This window comes from Poeciliopsis prolifica, unplaced genomic scaffold (genome assembly GCF_027474105.1).
Source record: "Poeciliopsis prolifica strain line A6 unplaced genomic scaffold, Auburn_PproV2 SCAFFOLD155, whole genome shotgun sequence".
NCBI lineage: Eukaryota > Metazoa > Chordata > Actinopteri > Cyprinodontiformes > Poeciliidae > Poeciliopsis > Poeciliopsis prolifica.
This window is the reverse complement of record NW_026562530.1, coordinates 312,162-332,500: the sequence shown is the minus strand read 5'-3', so window position 1 is coordinate 332,500 and position 20,339 is coordinate 312,162. Positions and strand designations below refer to the sequence as shown.

Genomic DNA, 20,339 nt, shown 5'->3' with positions numbered 1-20,339 from the left:
TTTATTTCTGTTAACAAAGAAGAGATCAATCTGCTTGATTAGAGCTTCATTTCCTCCCCAGCGGCTCCAGCTGAGCACGAAGCAGAAAGAAACCACCGAGTTGCAGCTGTGGCCTGCGGTTGCCCTGCCGGCCGCTGGAGGCAGGAAGGCCAGGACGGGCAAATTCACACAAACTATGTTCCAGAAAGTTAATAAAAAATAAAAAAAAATCTGAAATTTTGACATTGATCACAGAAATTTTCTGAAGAATAAAACAAAACAAAAATGTATCTATGATGTTTAAATGACAAAACTTTGCTAGAAAAACTCCTAAATTTTTAGATCAATCTCAAAAATTAGATATAAAACAATTTCTTGTTTCTAAAAGTGGAAAAATTTCTGCATTTTTCTTAGAAAATTTCTGACAATAATCTAAAAGTTTCAAAATTTTTCCCAGCAAAATCTCAACTTTTGGAGCTCAGAAATGTTATAAAAATTTCAGATTTTTACGGCAGAAATTTGCTCCTCTTTTGTCCACTCTCCTCCTATCACAGTGGTCCATCGTACCAAGATGCTGGGAAATGTTGCCTTATTTATTTTTCAGTTTTATCAACCCCCCGGTTTTTAACAACAACCTCCTTCCACCCCCAGGATGAAGGTGTGTTTGGTTCGCTGGGCATCGGCGCAGCTCAGGAGGCAAAAAGCAGCTTCAGTTCCTGCCGCTCACGATCTGATGGATTTTACTGTGATGTGGTTTGTGTTAGTGCTGCGGTTACATGCTGTCCACTGGCTCAGATGCTGCGACCTGACAGAGCAGCATCACAAACTGATGATGTGATGAAGATTTCTCTCAAAGCAGCTCCTTCTGCAGGTGGAAGCAGCTTTTTTGATTTTTCTCAAATGAATCGAAAGGTTTTGCAAATCAACACCATTTCAGGGGGAATCTGTAATATCTAAATGGTGATTCAATGCAAACTTGACCATTCTATACTTTATTTCTATGGTTTCTAGTTTCTAATTTCTGGGGCAGCACCCCACTACTGTGTGTCACTCCACAGCTGCATGTGACTCATTCATGTTAGCAGATGTTGGCAGGTGTGATTCTGTGTCATACATATACAGCTCTGGAAAAAATGATCTGATTTTACTCTTTATAGGTAAATGTTTAAGTAAAATGAAGCAAAACTACTGACAACATATCTCTGAAGTTCCAGGCAAAACTTTGTATTTATTTTTGGAAAATGAGAAAATGTCATAATAATAAAAGATGCAGAGCTTTCAGACCTCGAATAATGCAAAGAAAACAAGTTTAGATACATTTAGAAACAACAAAACTATTGTTTTAACTCAGGACAAGTTCAGAAATCAATATTTGGTGGAATAACCAGCAGGTTTTCAATGGGGTCAGTGCAGGCGTCTCTTCTGTATGTAGTTATTAACAGTTTTAGTTGGACAAAACTATTTAATTTCTTATGTGAATGTATGTAAATAAGCAGTGACGTTTAGAAAAATACACCAACAAATAACTTCTCTTGGGCCTGAGCCCTGCTGGGGCCTGAGGCCCTAAAGGTCAGATCCTAGAATCGCCCCTGCTTTCCAATCAGATTTTGTTTTAAAGGGTTTTCTTTACGCATCGCTGTTCCCCATTCTGAGCTCTTTGGGTGTACTGTCCCTTTAAATGTCCTTAGGGAAATCCACTGCGCATGCGCACTGGGACTGTTGAAACTGCGTCAACTTCATGTTTTGACAGCTAAAGTTTGTGAAGATTTGTGAAGTTTTCGGACATGGTGAGTCATTAAACTTTTCTTTCGGTGTTTTGTTTGTTCCGTCCAGAATGTTGAAGTTTATTTCTGCAGTTTCTGGGCGGCAGGAAACCAGTTTAAACCAAAAATGAGTTTATTTCTACACGTTTCAGGACCTTTGCTTTTCCTGCCACTTTTCGCCCCTGAGTTTAATCCTTTATTTATGAATTCATGTGGGGATGAGAACAAATGCAGGTTTGCTGTAAACTGGGAGTTTCTGGGCGCTTTACTGGTTTAACTGGCCGCATTGTGTCGCCATGTCCGCTGCTGGTTTCCTCGCATGTCGTTTTCCTGCAGCTCTGAGGATAAAAACATGTTTGTCTGCAGAAACATGAAACATGTTGCATTTTAATGTCACTAACAGCTGGAAATGTGTTTCCATCTGTCATTTTATTTACACTTTTAGGTTTTGAAACGTATAAAAATAAAATGTTCACACAAAGTGAAACTTTTATGCTTCACGCAACAATTTTTCTTCTGCAATGAGAAAAATGTAAAAGCATTTCTGGTTTCTTTCTTTAGTGGAAATTCAATAAAAAACAAAAAATATCTATTTTTAAAATTATATCTGTATAAAACAAAGTATTTGTTGTGGCAGGCTGCAGTTTTTTGGTTAAAGTTTGAATATGTGGTAAAGTCAGATTCTTACTAAACATTGAAGGGTAAGAGGACAGTATTGTGCAAAAGTTTCAAACCAGCCCTCATGTCTGCGTATTCTGGGTTTTATTTGATTCTGGGTTTTATTCATTCTGGGTTTTATTTCATTCTGAGCTTCATTTTAACCGTTCAGAGTGACGTGGATCAGCAGGTTTCTCAGGTTTCTGTGGACCGTGGCTGCTTTTCCTCTCAGCACTGGTCCAACCTGAACTGGACTTTGGTTCTGCTCCATGACTCATCCGTCCATCTATTGTGCACCGGCTCACTGGGCTGCACCCTGAGCAGGTTGAAACTCAACATTCACCCAGAAAAAGGATCCAAAACTCAACAGGAAACTCTGCAAATAAAATAATTTACTTATGAATGTCTTACATATTGCAATTTTATTTTTGGTGTTTTATTGTGCTCTTTTTTAAAATTCTTTCTTATTTTATGTTCAATTTTCTGGTCATTGTCTTAATTTGAAAACTAATTCTCTTGATAAATCCTGATTCTGTTCCAGATTTAACCCCTGATGTTCCGGTTCTTCTGATGGAAATCTCAGTCAGACTGTCTTCTCTTTTGTCCTCCAGAGCGAAGATGGATGAGGACGATGGATTCGAGGTCCCGCAGAGGAACGAGTATCGCTACCTGGTGCAGGAGGACGAGGAGGAGGAGGTGCAGTACGTCCGGCACCGGCACTACATCAGCCCCTTCCTGGTTCTGTCCAAACGCTGCATCCTCCTGATCTGCCTCGGCGTGGTCGCCCTGCTGGCGCTCGCCGCCTACCTGGGCTACGTGGCGCAGACGCTGCCGCCGGGACGCGCCCAGGTGTCGACGGACTGCGGCGAGTTCAGAGGAAAACATGTGAGTTGAGACTCAACAGGCTGGAAGGTCAAGAAATATTTCATGTGAGAAACTCCAAGATAAAGTCAAATGTATTTATAATGAAATAATGAAAATCTGATCCAAATGAATAAAAACAGGAAACGTTTCCTGCTGATGTCGGCACAAATATCCAAATTTCCTATTTTTATCTCCAGTCTCAGTTTCATTTCCTTTTTTCAGACTTTAGAGCTGAAATTTAGACTCCTTAGCAGAAAATGCTAACGGTGATACTGATAGTATTTACTTCTGAATACACAGCAAAATAATCAAGTTATATTTTATTTCTGTTCTAATTTTATAAATGAAATTTGTTAAATCTGCAGTGAATGTACCGACAGGAAATACCAGCTGTGACCAAAATAAACCTGTTAGTGACTTCCTGTTTCCATGTGGCTGTTCAAAATGGGAAAGACAACAAAACACCATTTGGGTTAGATAGACGTGTGAAACGCAGCTCCTGGTCTCAACTCGTCGTTACAAACATCTAAACATTGGTCAATGTGTGTCGCGATGGCAACCATTAACCAGGTCTGTTCAGAAATGAAGGAAACTTGGATCCAGATTCACCGCCTCTGCTTTTTTCTCATGCAGGTCGACAACTCAGAAATATCCAAGCTTTTGTTCTAGAAAATTTATTAAATTAATCTTAAAATTTCTGAAATCTTTGGTTTAAATTTACTCCTTTCTTTTCTGTGTGCAATAAATAGAAATGCTCCGTCACAGATCAGCTGAGCTGAATGGCTTTTTCTTCCAAAAGAAAAAAAAATTATTCAAAGTATAATTTTACGAAATATTCGCAGACTAATTTTGAGTTTTCAAACTGTTAAAACAATTCAGAATTTTCAGGACTAAATATAATTTTTTTTTTTTTAATTAAATAAATTTTTCCCCTCATTTTTCTATATTTTCATCTCTTTGCCAGAAAAGTAAAAAAACTGTATTTATTGGCAGCATGAGAGATCAACACAAGGTCGACCTTTGCCCCGGTGTTGGCTCAGATCAGACGAGCAAAGACCTGAAATCAGGAAATGAAAATGAAGAATCAGAACCTTCTCCTGTCTGCTGGGTTATTAAAATCTGCATTAATAAAGTTTACATCAGTGCAGTGTTAAAGCGGCGGTACATTTCTAGATACATTTCTAGATATTTGCATTTGCAGGAAAATGGGGCCTACTCCTTTAAGGGCATTCCCTTCGCCGCTCCGCCGGTCGGGGAGCGGCGCTGGGCTCCTCCATCCGACCCGGCGTGCAAGCAGGGCGTGACGGACGCCACGCGCTTCCGCAGCGTTTGCGCTCAGGTGCAGCCGATGTCGAGCGCGGGGAAGGTGATCGGCCAGGAGGACTGCCTGTTCGTCAACGTGTGGACGCCCACGCTGCGGCCCGGCGCCGCGCTGCCCGTCATGGTCTGGATCCACGGAGGATCCCTGCAGACGCTCAGCGGCGGCGAGCCCGGATACTCGCCCACGGAGAAGCTGGCCGCCGACACTCAGCTGGTTTACGTCAGCTTCAACTACAGACTCAACGCCTTCGGCTTCCTGGCGCTGGAGGTGTTGAGAGAAGGTTCTCCAAGAAACACCTCAGGTCAGTCAGCCAGTAAAGTCCAGTAAAACCTGCTGATGCCCAACTCTCTCACCTCTGTGCTCCTAAAATAAATTAGTATTGTAAGTGTTTACAGTAAAGGGAAGAAAAAATAGTTTTTATTTTTCTTCCTAAATATTAAGCTGTTAAAATTCCTGCAGTTTGACCCAGAAGAAACCGTAATGAGAGATCGGTACAAATCTGAACCAGCAGCCGGCGATGGGCACCGCTACATGAAAAGTTAACTTTACTAAACATAAACGTTTCTTCTACTATTATTAACATAAAAATGTAGCTGGAGCTAATCCTGGTACCTCTACTGCTGTATTTCTATTAAGTTTCATTTACGTCTTGAAATGTATGTGAAACTAGATTTAATGCTCAGATTGAAATGTGTAACGAATTGTTTCTATTTCCAGACTTTATTCTCTGTTCCTTTGTCATCCTGATAACTTTCTAAAGGTCTGTTGCTCCAAACATTTCATTTTAAGTGATAAATAATTAGCGATAGTGAATCTGCCACTGGCAGCAACTGAATCCTGTCACCTGGAGTTGAATCTGACGTCTTGTATCGTGTTTTGGTTCTGGTGCATCATTGGGAAGGAGTAACAACGGGATGCTCAGCGTAACTAAATCATGTTTTCTGGTTCACTGTGCAGGCAGAGCTTGAATCCCAGCATCATTTCTGGGCAAATAAAGGCACCAGAATAAAAATGAATGTTTTTCTTTAGAAGCTCGGTGAAGTGGAGGAAGTAACGATTCACTGCCTGGTTCCCACTGAACTCTGCTGTATTAAGAAACTTCTAATGGCCTTTTTATCACCAGCTCCTTCCTCTCCTTTTAATATTTATGTTGTTTACATTGTGCTGCTGCTGCTGCAGCCTGAAAAACACGCCTCCATTAACATCTGAATACCTAATGAAGGTTAATGCGATGTGGATAAATGGGGCTCATTTCCGGGTTCATGTTGGCGAGTTCGGCCGGGAAACTTCGGTTACATAACTCAGAACAGCGCTGACCTTGATGTGAAGCGACCCGGTAAATGACGCTGTAATGATGATGATGAGGAGGAGGAGGCGGAGGTGAACCACTTGAGTCGCTTTCCTCCTCCATCAGCTCATTTCTAATTCTGGTTCCTCCTGATTCCCCGGCCCAGTTCTGCCGTCCCTCAGCTGCAGGCCGGTGAATTTAGCTCATCCGCTGATCTGGTTTCGTTTCCGACGGTGAAAATGGGCCAGTGGAAAGAAATCGGGTCCCTCAAAGTAATCGATGCCTTTCGATCCTCCACAGGGAACTACGGTTTCCTGGACCAGATCGCGGCGCTGAACTGGGTCCAGAGGAACATCCGCAGGTTCGGAGGTGACCCTGGAAGGGTCACGATATTTGGACAGAGCTCAGGTATGGAAGCAGGACGGGTCACCGGGTCACCGGGTCACGCTGAGATCGGCACCAGCTCCATCATGAGGTGGAAGGAAAACATGTTGGTGGTGAATTCAGAGGAAGTGCGACTGCTAAATAAAAATGGAGAATTTAGAGATTTGGGAGAAGATTAGAGGCAGCGGGTCGCATCAATAATTTGACTTGGCTTCAGGATGAAAGGGTTAAAATGGGTTGGATCTGTAGTTCTGCTGAGGTTCTGAAGCTGCTACAAGGTTTTTTACAGTTTCTGCCCAATACCTGACCATGTGTACAGCACATCTCCTAAATCATGACCTATGACCCCTTTATTCCGTCAAAGGCCCCTAAACTCTGGAGATGAAGCAGAACAAACATAAAGAAAAAAAATTACTTTTTATTGCAGCCTGTCACAAAAACACAGTTTATTTTCTATCATGAACCTTTCAGCCCCGTCATGATGTTGTGTGTTTTATGGAGCTAAAATGGGGCCAAAAACTTAAAGACAAATAATTGAGGTGAGTTTGAGCCATAAAGTTTGTTTTAAAAAAAAATTCAAAGCTAAATTGGGGCCTATTTTTTAATTAGAGTGCTAAACTGCATCCATAAAGTTTTTAATAAAAATTATATGGAGCTAAATTGGAACCATTAAGTTTGTTCAAAAAACATTATGGAGTTCAGTTGGCCCATAAAATTATAATTATAATTATTTTAAGAACATGGATCAGCATTGGACCAATTAAACTTGTTTAAAATAATTGGAGTTATATTGCAGCCATACAGTTTTATCTAAAACAATATGGAGCTAAATTGGGGCCATAAAGTTTGCTTAGAAAAATTACAGATTTAAGGGACGTAAAGTTAAAAATATATAAAGTTGAATCTTCATCATTAGGTTTGCAAAAAAAATACAAATATGGGGCTAAATTAGGGCCATAAAGTCTATTCAAAACAGCTTTTTGCAACTAAAAATTATTTGCCAATTTCAGTTTTCTTATTTTTTTAGTTAACTTTTAGTTTAGTTTAAAAATGTATTTTTCAAACTGAAAACAAAAGTATTTGAAACTGGCCTCTGATGGCCGGAGACGTGGAGTCAGGACTGAAAGCTTAAAGCAGCAGCTGGAAAAAATACTTTCCTTTTCCAAACAAACGTCTGTAAAACATCATCCTGGTATTTTTCATGTAATGTTGATGCAGCTCAGGACTGAGAGGAGATGAACTCAAATAGAGAAGCAAAGTTTACTAAACTAGGCATAAAGGCTAATATCTGGTTTACCGTAATAAATGGGACAGATGTTGAGTTACCATCTATTCTAATTTTTCGAGTGTAAGCGCAGCAGAAATGTATTTCATTAGGCTGAACTGCAGCCTCTTGTGTTTCCTCTGACTGATGGAGGCGGGACGTCGGTGTGGACCTTGATGACGTCGCCGCTGGCCAGGGGTCTGTTTCACGCCGCCGTGGATATGAGCGGCTCGTACGTACTGAATGCCACGCTGGAAAAAGCCGAATCGGACAACCTGGTGTTCCTGGAGAAGACGGGCTGCAAAGACCTGGCCTGCCTGCGAGGTCTGTCCATGAGACAGGTGCTGCAGGTGAGATCCGATCATCTGCAGGTGAAGCAGGAGTCGCCAACACGGTGACACCTGGTCGCCTGCAGAGCCACTTCTAAAAATAGCAGCCGTCATCAGGGAGCACTGCCAAAAAATGTTTAATTAAATGTTTTTATGTTGAAGTAACAGCATTTGTTTATAATCTAGAATTAAAATAAAATAATAAAAATGTTTAAAATAACTTGCTGCGTGTATAAAACGTAGTGAACTTTCTAGGGTTAAAGTTCAGAATGATGTGCAGCAGCTGATGAAAATATTTTGGATTTCTATGATCTAATTATCTTCATTATTAACAAAATTGTGGAGAAAAGATATTTTTAGTATCAAACATCTTGTAGGTCGCGCACATCAGTGAGAGTCTGGAGGGGGGGCCAAATCTCCCCCTCCAGAATGAGATTGGTGCTTTTTCTGTAAACTCATGAATGATCAGTTTGATCCTCCAGTAGATCGAAGAGGCGTCGTTTGGGTTTTACCAGAGCTTTTTACTGTGTGGTTCTGGAGGATCTCTGAGCTTTTTTTGTGGTTTTGCCAATTGTAGAATACGAAGGTGTGTAACAAACTATATAAGGACATGTTGTCCTTAAATAAAAAGAGGGAGACAGTAACCATTGTCATCCTGGAGAGGCGTCACATTTTCTGATCTTAGTTTCTACGTTTGGCAAAAGATTCACAGCAACATTTAACCCTTGAACTACTGGTGAAAAACTGCAACATTAAAACGTGGATCTGAAACCATATCAACTTTTCTTCTCATCAGTTTTTCTCTCATTCTTGTGCTGCAGCTCCGTGCTGCCTTCAGGAGAATGGGACTTCAGAGTATCATCGTGGCATTCACTGTGTAAACCAATGCTTTAAGTGGAGAAACACAAGTGATGGTGCTTCTTTATGTCATACATGTATGGAACAGAAACATGGAAACAGAACCTGGTTATTGATTTGTAGATCAATAAGTTTATTACAGAAATGTCAAAGAACAAAGTTGGTTCTTAATCAAATCCATAAGAACCTAAAGATCCAGACATCAGTCTCTTCATCCTGAGACCGAAAATAATATCAATGGCAATTTATTGAATATATCATAAAAATAGATTAATAAATATTCTGAAGAGAAACTGTTTAGTTTTTCAACATTAAAACATTTGTAGGGATTTTGTAGGTAAAACATTGAGTTCTTTAATAAATTCAGTGTTTTGTGGTCAATATAATTTCAGCATTTCATAACTGTGGGGGCAGTTTGGTGGCTTCCTATCAGGATGACAGAAAACATGCTAACAAAATGCCTGAGAGCTGCAGGCGGTTCAGGCAAACAGAAGAAATATTTCATCAAATATTGAATGATGAAATATTGCCCTGTTTTTTGTTTCATTCTTTTAATTGCCCTGTAGGCAGCAATTATTCACATATACATACATTTATTATTATTGATACTTTAATTACAGATGAGTTGCACAGGTTTATGTCATGAGGGATGATGGCATGTTTGTAGTGTGTGTGTAGTTTCTCTCCTGCCACTGCAAAATGTAGAAAAACCTCAAATAAACACAAAATAATATAAAATCAGCCACTTGTGACCTGACAAGTCGATCACAGCAAGACCAACAGAAACAATAAAATTAAACATTAATCAACATTCTGATGGGTAACGATGGCTAAATGTGATATTCCAATAATTTACTATGTGCAGTTACTTTTTATTTTTATGATGTGAATCATAACGATTCACATCATCCCAGTTAATCTGGGACACAGATTAACTTGATTGAATTGATGCTGTGGTGAAGCTGCTGGTGGCAGAAACATGGAGCTGCAACAAGAAACAATGAAGAGTAGAAGAGTTGCCATCAATACAGATCTAATCATTCAGGTTTAAAGACGAATATAACTTCAAAAATTAATAGAAAAAAGTAAATTCCACAATTTGTGATTCAATTATCTCAAGTTAAATTTACACTTCTGATTAAAAGTTCACATAAAATCCCCACAAAGCAGAACTTAATGAGAAAAAATGCTTTAGATGTTATTAGAAATCAGTTTTAATTTGATGAACAGGTTGAAACATTGAATGAAGGTTTAAAACTGATCATCAATAAAAGATGAAAAATGAAACAAGATGACACAATCAGTAGATCAATGAAATAAACTATTAGATTTGACTTTATAACAATCAGAAGCAGAAAATATCAGATTTACTGCTGAGGATGTTTCCAATATCTTAAAATCATCTTCATCAGATCAACGATCAACCTGATTAACAGGACAAATGATCAGAGGAGCAGAGTTTTTACCTCCATCATTTAGATAGGGACTGAAGTATGGGTATAGTTTCTGAGTGAAGCAGCAGCCAGTAAAGGAGTAGATCAGAGCTGCAGCATCTGCGTCATAGAAGGAGACCAGACCCTCCTCATAATCCACAAACACCCCCACCTTCTGAGGACCAGGATGGAGACGGAGACGGACTGAAGGTCCAGCAAGAGCTTTGTACTCATTTCCATTTCTCAACACAATAGTCCAGAAACCGTTCTGAGGACTCAGTGTGATTTCCCCTTCCTGTTGATGGATTCTCTGGCCACTCCTAAATCCCAGTTAGTCTTTCCTTTAACCTGAACCTCAAAGTAAAATCTGCCTGAAGAGAAACTCTGCTGTCCTAAAACAGAAACACAGGGATTAAATCTCTCTGGATTGTCTGGAAGTTTCTTCCTTTCATCTCCATGTTTCACCTGTTTTCCATCATCAGACAGGATGAGTTCACGATGAGCCGAATCAGGATCCAGAGTCACATCAACAGCAAACTGCTGGATCATCTTCATCTCAGCCTCCATCAACTTCTCCATCATCATCTTCATCTCCTCCTGCAGCTGAGCCACAGCTCTCACCACCGTCCCCTCATATGATGGTGGATGAACTCTGACCTCTCTCCAGGTCCTGGTGGGTGGAGCATCTTTCAGGGAGGAGAATCTCTGCAGGAGGTGGAGGTGATCTTCATCCTGTGAGAGCTGCTTCACCTCAGAGCTCCTCTTCTCCAGCTCAGAGATCTCCTGTTCCAGGTCTGTGATGAAGCCTTCAGCCTGTTTCTCTGCAGCTTCCTGTTTGTCTTGGATCTCCTTGAGGAGCTCCTTCAGGCGTCTCTCAGCAGACTCCATCAGAGCCGTGAAGACCTGAACACCTCCAGCTTTCTCTCTGTCTGCAGCATCTCTACTGATCTTCACCGACTCTCTGATCTCCTGGATCTTCAGTCGTCTCTCCTGGATCATCTCCTGAACTTCAGCCTCCGTCTTCCTCAGCTCTGCCTTCTTTCCTTCAGATTCTTCTCTCAGAGGAACAAACTCGTGGTTCTTGTGGTCTGAAACACAGAGTGAGCAGACGCATGTCTGGTCGGTCCTGCAGAACAGCTCCAGAGGTTTATCGTGCTGCAGACACATCCTGTCCTCCAGGTTCTCCACCGGCTCCATCAGCTGATGTTTCTTGAGACGTGGAGCGGTCAGGTGAGGCTCCAGGTGAGTCTGGCAGTAGGAGGCCAGACACACCATGCAGGACTTCAGGGCCTTCAGTTTGGGTCCAGTGCAGACGTCACAGGGAACTTCTGGTTTGGCAGCTTGTTGCTCTGAGCTGCTGCTGGCTCCCTGCTGAGCTTCACCTCTGAACTGATCAACCATCTCTTTGAATAAAGTGTTGACTCTCAGCTGAGGCCTGGAGGCGAAACACTCGTTGCACAGAGGACACTTGTAGGGACCATCTGTATCCCAGAGCTGAGTGATGCAGGTTTTGCAGAAGTTGTGTCCACATGGTGTGCTGACTGGATCAGTGAACACATCCAGACAGATGGAGCAGAGAAACTGATCTTTAGACTGCAGGTTGCTGCCAGAAGACATTTCTGAACTCTGAGGACAGATCAGGGAAACTTCAGTTCAACAAGTTGATTAAGGGGCAGAATTTTAGTGTTTTAGATTCATGTTGGGACTTTTATCACAATCATGATTAAAACTTTATCTGAAGGTTTGTGCATAAAACTGACATGATGCTGTCAGGAACAGGAAGGAGTTTTCATGAAGGTTTGATTGTTGTCATGAAGTGTCATTCATTAAATGACTTTTATTCAGACGACACTTTAATGCAAGTTTTTATGTAACTTTGCATTAAAAAAATCATAATTTACATTTATCAATTATGACTTATAACGAGGTCAGCAGATCCACCAGCTGTTTGCTAATTACTGCTGGCTAGTCTGAAGGAGCTGAGTGGGGAGGGCTAACGCTGCTCTGAGCTTGGAAACTCAGAAGAGGAGGAGCTGCGTCTCGGAGGCGGGGCTAGGTCCACCCAGGTGTTTTGATTGGCTGCTGCTGTCATGGTGGGTCTCAGAGAGCCAATCACAGACAGGCTGGCATTAGGATGATTTATTTTCTCAGTTAATCATAAACTTAAACAGGTTGGCAAGAGGAGGGAACAAAACATGACCTGAGCAAAACAACAGAGAATCTAGCAGAGCAGGAAACAAAACCGGGAACTGGAACAACTGGTGAAGCAGGTTGGTGATCCAACTGAACTGACAGAAAATGAAAAGACTCAACTAGAATAAACTGAACACTACAGAAACTGTTCATGAATGAAAACATCAGAATCATTTTGAAAACCAGACAGGAAGAACAAACGATAGAAAAACTATGAACCATCATCTGCTTCCCTTCTGATGATCACAAGAAAAGTCTTTAATAATTTACTGTGTTGGTAGAAAACCAGTAAATCAGTTTCCTGCTGAACTCACCAGAATCAATCTGTTGATGAGAAGAAAATCCTGAACTCAGTTTGGAGGAGAAACGTTTTTTGTCCACAGCAGCTCAGACTTTGACCAACTTTTACTTTCATTTCTGCAGAGTGACGTTTTGATCTCATGGCTCTGTTGCTCCACCTTAATGTGAGTCACTGTAAAGGTGGAGCTTATTGATGCTCTTCTGTAGATGAAATGATTGAGTGGAGTTTGAGCTCTCCCGTAGTTCTAAGAACGGTTGTTTGGACCCGCCTGAGATTTTTACCTTGCGGTTCTGGTGGGTCTCATATGAGTGAATAAATTTCACACAGTAAAAACTCAGGCTGGTCCAAACGACGGCTTTTAGAACTACAGGAGGATCAAAGTCTGATCGTTCATTTTTATCTCCAGAAATGCTTCAAGCCGCCAAACTAAACTAAAGTGATAATATTTAAACTTCGGCCTCCAGACTCACACAGATATGAGCTGCATATAAGATGTTTGACACAAAATATATTTTTCTCCATAATGTTTCTCCACTATTAAAGTAATAGTGAAGATAATAAAAAATCCTAAAACTATTGTTTTTTTTTTTCCTTAAAGCCGTACATCTGCAGTCGCTGCTGCATCAATCCTGGAATCACAGAAAATCTCCAAAAGGCATCAAACCCTGAGAACTAATAACTTCTGATCACTTTATTGATTAACCATATCCACCTTGGTAAATCATTAGTGATGTGAATATTCCTTAACATCAATATGATCAGGCGGCATGTAATCATATATAAGTAAACATATTATTGTTGTGAAGTCAAAGACCCAGCAAACCCTTTGTGACCCTCTGAAGCAGCTCCCAGTCTGAAGGTCGGTGACCCCTGGGAAAAACTCTAGGAAAGGATTTATTTAGTGTCAGAGCAGAGAAGATATGCTGGTAATTAAAATACTGTAATCATAATTCTCTTTAATTTCCTTTCTAATATTCAGGCTGCTTTTTTTTTACTCTCCACTGAAGACATTTGCAAAAATGTAAAAGCACTTTTTCATCTTTATGGATTATAAATGTCAGATGCGGCTCCTCGTGGACCCCAGCGTCGCTTCATAAATGGAAAATGAAATTTACGGCCGCGCTTAAACACACATTTTCCTTCAGTCTGAAACTCCATTAAGGTTTCCTGAACGGCGCGTTTCACTGCGACCTCGGGACGAATCCAGAGTTCATCTCATCGTCGTTTTGATTCATTACTGGGAGCTTCTGCATCTTCCTCTTACTGGGTTTTTAAATGTCACTGGGAACGTTTAATGGTGGGCGCTCAAACGCTCACAGGTTTCAGCACGTTTCTTCATTTTTATTTAATTTATTGTTGCAAAACTATTTTTATTGACATTCCAAATCTCCCAGGCATATTTTAAAATAATTTACTACAATATGCACTATTAAAATGAGGCACATTATGTTATTCAGCACCAACTAAAAACTATTAAAATAATGAATAAAAAACAAACTGTATTTTAAAAATAGTATTGAAGAAATTGAATTTGCCACAAATCGGATTAAAAAATGTATTAAAACAATCTAATAAGAAAAACAAAATTGAATTGAATAAAAAGACAAAATAGTATTAAAGCACTTTTTTTTCACTAAAAATAAAATTAAACATATTGGAAAAATATTGTTAAATTTTTATTAAAAAAGGTATTGACGTAGCAATAAACCGTATTAAAAAATTTTAATAAAAAAATATTGAAAAAGTTTAAAAATATCAATGATATTAAAAATGTCATTTAAAAACTTTCTTAATTAAAAATAGTATTTTAATCAACCCTCTGAAGGTTCAGACGGTATCTGTGCTTCTCTCAGGCCGTCCCATGGGACCAGTACCCATCCTGGGCCGGACGGGATCTAACCGATCTAGGGGCGCTCAGGGCCGTCGGGCCGGTCGCAGTGGTGGACGGGTTCGTCCTGGAAGCTCCGCCCTTCGAGGTTTGGGAGAAAAAGCAAAACTTCAGCGACGTGCCGTTTGTGGTCGGGACGACGGAGCAGGAGGCAGACTTCAGGTGGGATTCCCTGGTTCTGGTTCTGTTTTCAGTTCTGGTTCTGGTTCTGGTTCCGGTTCTGGTTTCCAGTTCTGGTTCCGGTTCTGATTCCGGCTCCGGTTCTGGTTCCGGTTCTGGTTCTGGTTCCGGTTCCGGTTCGGTTCCGGTTCCGGTTCTGGCTCTGGTTCTGGTTGTGGTTCTGGTTCTGGTTCTGTTTCTGGTTCTGGTTCTGGTTCTGGCTCTGGTTCTGGTTGCAGTTCTGGTTCTGTTTCCGGTTCCGGTCCTGGTTCCGGTTCCGGCACTGGTTCCGGTCCTGGTTCCGGTTCTGTTTCCGGTTCTGGTTCTGGTTCTGTTTCCAGTTCTGGTTCCGGTTCTGATTCTGGCTCCGGTTCTGGTTCCGGTTCTGGCTCTGGTTCTGGTTGCGGTTCTGGTTCTGTTTCCGGTTCTGGTTCCGGATCCGGTTCTGGTATCTGACTCCAGTGTTTTCCTCCTCAGTCCTCCTGCCCTGAACATCTCTGAGTGGACCTGGGGGGACTACAGCTGGTTTGTAAGGGGTAAGGTCAAAGGTCCCGCCTGCTGATGGACGACTTCCTGTTTCTGTACAGGAAGTAACTAAACATGAAACTGATGCCGCAGGTTGAAACATTTTCTAAAGTTACTGCAGGAGGAGCTTCAGATGTGCAACAAATAGATTCACTACAGAAACACAAAACCTTAAATATCTCAGTACAATTGAAATAAGACTAAATTAACTTAGAAGTAAATTTTCAGCAAGATTTTCTTTAGCTTGTTTCACGTCAATAACTATAGATTTAAAAAAAGTTCATCTGGCAGATTATTTCACTTATAACAAGAAAAATGTCTTGTCATCAGTGAAATAATCAGCCGGAGGAATTAGTACCATTTCATCAATATTAGGGAATTATTATAAAAGAAATCTTGCTGAAAAGTCACTTATATGATCATTTCCTTATTTCAAGTGAACTGAGATATTTGCACCAGAAACTAGACAGAAAGATTTAATGTTTTTAATGTTTTTAGTGTTTTTGTTGGTCTGAATTTCATCTCTGCTTCTGCTTTTTTTTTTCTGCCGTCCTCAGAAAAGCTCCAGTCCTTCGGTCCGAATCTCCCTAAAGACGCTCTGGATCTGTACCCGTCCTCGGCCCCCTGTCCCACCAGAGACCGCTGTCCGGAGAGGGCCTTCACCACCATGGTGTCTGACATCAGGGTCACCTGTCCCAACAACGACCTGGCCAGGAGGGCCGCAGGTAACCGAGCCAGCAGCCTGCACAGTTTACAGCCTGTACAGGCAGGCAGGCTTTATTTGTCTCCCTGCTGCATTTCCCTCAGAGCGTCGGCGCAGACTGCAGGTGTAATTCATGCAACAAGTCTGTCGTCTTCCGGGTTTGAGTTGAGCTGCAGATTGGTGCGTCATGGAGGCTCTGAGCCGCTCGGCCTCGTTAACATCGCTCTGAATAAACCTGACATGTTGAGAGACGTGACTGAAGGGCATTTTATTTTTCTGCATTTTAAACTTGCATCATGCTTTAAAAAAAACAAAAACAAAAATCACCTTTGTTATCCCCACAAATGAGTTTGGAGAATAATTTCTAAATCAGGCATTTTAATGCTAATGCTAGGTTACATTTTGACACAAAGTGGGAGCAAATGAACCTTTTTAGCCCAAATATTAACATTTGAAATTAAGCATCTTGTGTTACAGTGGTGAGCAACGCTAACTAAAGAGTTACTCATGCTGATCCTAAAGCTAAAGCTCTACCAACACAGTATTTAGCAGAAGCTAATGCTAACATGCTAACTTCAGTTCCAGTTAAATCCGCCTTAAAGACAACAATCCTGGAGCTTCAGTTTGATAATTTACGTGTTCTGTGACGTTGTGTAAATATTGTCTTTGTCCTCCGTCCTGCCAGAGGCTCTCAGGAGTCCGGTGTATCGATACGTTGTGACCACACACCCTCCGGACCCGTCAACACGTCCAGCCGGCTGCTGCCGTTTCCCAGCCGCTTCTCCTTCCACTGCCTGGATGTTCTGGCTTTCTTTGGAGGACTGGACCGCTTCCTGGCCAAACCGCTGTCTCCTCAGGACCGCAGCTTCCAGCAGCTCTTCACTCACCACCTGGTGAACTTCGCCAAAACAGGTACAGGTTCTGCTGGGTTTCTGTCTGGGAACCGGTTCCGTTTTACCAAGAAGATCATCTTCTACTGGAACCATTACCCAGAATGCTAAACATCATTTTCAATGTGCTGCAGTTTCTTTATGCATCTTGTTTATTTACATAATATTGGATTTTATCTATTGACTCAAACTGTTGATCTGAAATGACCTGCAGGTCAGAGAAAACTGGTTTAGTCTGGTTGAAATACATCGCACTGGTTGGTTCCAGCCTTACTGGGTCTGACTGGGTTTCATCCTGGGATCTGGAGGAGAAAGAAAAACATTGATGTTTCCATTCATCCGTCTGTTTTGCTGATTTGATCCATAATAATGATGAAAGAACATTTTAAACATTTTATTATCAAATATTTCATTTGTCTCCTTCTGGATTCATTGTTTTATTTCTGTCTTTGGGTTTTATTGTTGAATTAAGAACAGATTAAATATGAAGTGGAACCAATCACAGCAGGACTGAATCCCTGATCCAGTTGCTGAGCTGAACTGGGAGAACTGGAGCTGGAAACCCACATGCTGGTCTCACACCAGCAAATATAAAACATTCTGATCTGCAGATCTCAGTTTGTGCCACCAGATGGCGCTGTTTCCAGATGTAAGCCGTTTTTCATCTGTTTCTGCGTCTCCTGCAGGGAGGATGGAGGCGGCGTGGCCGGAGTACCCATCAGCCATTGCTCTGCTGTCGGAGAAGCTGGAGGTGAAGAAGAACAACTCGTCCTCTCGCTGTGAGCTGTGGGAGAAGAACGGTCTGTTCGCCTACGCCTGGATGAACTGAGCTGCTGCTGTACAGGTCTCCACCCTGACTGACGTTCTTCAGATTAAATCGCTCATTTGTTGTGACTTTTGACGTCTATGAACCACTTCGGCTGATGGTAGATTAACAGTCCAACCGGATCGGTTCAGAAACATGACAGATGTTTCTGGGTGGATTCACGCTTCAGTCTGCCTGACGGAGCTGAAGACCAAAGAAAAGTAGGAAATGAGAGAATTCAGATGTTTAAGATGGTGACAGAAATAATACTTTCCAGATCCATAAAGGAAAAAACAACCAGAACTGTAGGTGGCGACAGACCAGTTCAGCTGCAGCTGATGTTTTATTAATCTTCACATTCGCTCATAAAACTCCCCAGAAACAAATCTCTAAATAAGTAAGTTCATAAATTACTGAATTAACTGTTTTCAAAAGAAACGGAAAGTACATTTAATGTAAAAAAATACTTTATTTAAGGCTGTTGATGCTGATGGCTGTAAGCTGGACGGATCTTTTGTAGCAGTCTGTGTTACAGGGGCGCTGAAGAAGCCTCTGTAAAAGTGCTTTCAGAAGTAAAATAGAAATGAAATAATACCCAAAAGACTTAAAAATATGTGAACTCTTGACACAGTTTCACCTTTGGTGAAAGTTGAAATGTTCCAGGTAGCGCTGAGCCCTGCTAAGCTGGACACAAGAAGCTCAAAGAGGATTTAAAACACAACAAAAAAAAAAAAAAAAACATAACAATCACCTTTTTTATCAAAGTCTTATGACTTTGTAACTTCCTGTTACAAAGTCATAAGAATATCTCTTCTAATTAAAGATAATTTAACCACTCCAGGGATGAAGTGGTTAAATTCTGCAGAGAGGTTGATGCTTCACACCTGCTCCCCGTCTCGTCCCCTGATCACAGTGGACAGACGGCAGAAACAAGCAAACAAATCATTCAAACAGAAATAAAAACAGGTCAAAATGTAAAAAATATTAAAAACTTCAGGCATAAAGATTTTTAGAGTTGATGTCTGAAAATCTGCATCTCTATTATTTTTTATATTTTCTTCCTATAAGTTTTGAAATTATTCCTTTAATTGGAATTTTCCATTTTTCCCTCAGAGTTGAACATCTTCTCTCTGTACATCTTTGTCTGCCGCCAAGTGATGAAGGCAGAAGCAACAGAAAGATTTTTAACATATTGAACCATTTTTAGTAACTGGCCACATTGAGACATGAAACTGATTTCAACCTCTAAACATTAATACATTATTGATCAAGTTGTGATAAAAGTCTAATATTTTTTTGTACAAAAAAAGAAAAATCACAAGGCATGACACTGTCACCGCCGTGCTTCAGTGTAGCGTTGCCATGATGATCAGCAGGTGTAAAAGCTTCCTTCCCTCCTTTCTTTCTCCAATCGGGTTAAAAACCGTTTTTTTAAGTTCTGTCCCGCCAGCTGGCTGACCTTTGACCTCAGATTAATGCCCTCCCCTTCAGTCCAGGAGTTTCATTGCTCTGCTCTTTCACGCCGGACGTCCAGCTGTTCTGTTGTAGCTCTAGGAAATGTTCAGAGAGCTGACCTTTGACCCGACCTGACCTGCATCTCAGCAGAACTTTGTCCCCGGCCCGTTTGGAGAGCTTTAAATCGTTTGCATTTCACTTTCACTGAATTTATTTTGGTTTTGTTCACTATAGAAACAGCAGGAAGTGAAAACATGTCAGTTTCTCATTTGGCATCAAAATGTTTGTATTTTTAACAGAAGTGTTTGAAACTGTGTCTGACATCACAAAAATGAGAGAACATTTCATTGGATAACATCAGTATAAATATTATGTGTGAAGTTAAAAATTTTTTTGCACTTTGCAGAGAAAAAATCACTTTTATAATGTTTGCATTTTCCTGTTTTAACACATTTCTGGTGTCTGTTGCTTTAAATTGTTTGTTTTTTAATTATATGTTTGCAGTTTTCAATCATGTCTTATTTGTGTTTATGGGAGTTTCAACTTTTTATATGATCAATAAATGGACATAATGTGAAAAAGTCTTGATGAACTCGGATTTCCTTCATCTGCTGTGGCACAGAGCTGAACTCATGACATAAATGATGCTCATTACTATTTATATATATATATATATATAAAAAATTAAAAATTCCCTTCTCACCCACCGCGGGTGGTTCTTATCCTCTGAGCTCGGGTCCTCTACCAGAGGCCTGGGAGCTTGAGGGTCCTGCAGTATCTTGGCTGTGCCAAGGACTGCACATTTCTGGACTGAGATGTCTGATGTTGTTCCTGGGATCTGTTGTAGCCACTGCTCCAGTTTGGGGGTTACTGCCCCGAGGGCCCCGATAACCACAGGCACCACTGTGGTCTTCACCTTCCAGGCCCTCTCCAGTTCCTCCCTGAGGCCCTGGTATTTCTCTAGTTTCTCGTGCTCCTTTTTCCTGATGTTGCAATCACTTGGTATTGCTACATCTACCACAACGGCTTTCCTCTGATGTTTATCCACTACGACAATGTCTGGTTGGTTCGCCATTACCATTCTGTCTGTCTGGATCTGGAAGTCCCACAGGATCTTAGCTCTGGCGTTCTCCACCACCTTTGGGGGTGTTTCCCACTTTGATCTTGGGGTTTCCAGTCCATATTCTGCACAGATGTTTCTGTACACTATGCCTGCCACTTGGTTATGTCGCTCCATGTACGCTTTCCCTGCAAGTATCTTGCACCCTGCTGTGATGTGC

General features: G+C 41.1%; 1 protein-coding gene and 1 pseudogene across 1 annotated transcript; one reads left to right on the top strand and one right to left on the bottom strand.

The window, feature by feature from the left end:
* Positions 1 to 1,697: 1,697 nt before the first annotated feature.
* LOC129356076 (para-nitrobenzyl esterase-like) lies at positions 1,698 to 18,440 on the top strand. The gene is given in 11 exon segments (XM_055025690.1): positions 1,698 to 1,766; positions 3,011 to 3,284; positions 4,465 to 4,885; positions 6,173 to 6,280; positions 7,674 to 7,870; positions 14,488 to 14,684; positions 15,159 to 15,217; positions 15,764 to 15,931; positions 16,595 to 16,627; positions 16,630 to 16,821; positions 17,486 to 18,440. Coding segments are annotated over 10 exon segments (1,785 nt in total). The 5' UTR covers positions 1,698 to 1,766; positions 3,011 to 3,017; the 3' UTR covers positions 17,629 to 18,440.
* LOC129356077 (nuclear factor 7, brain-like) lies at positions 8,854 to 12,716 on the bottom strand (annotated as a pseudogene).
* Positions 18,441 to 20,339: the final 1,899 nt, after the last annotated feature.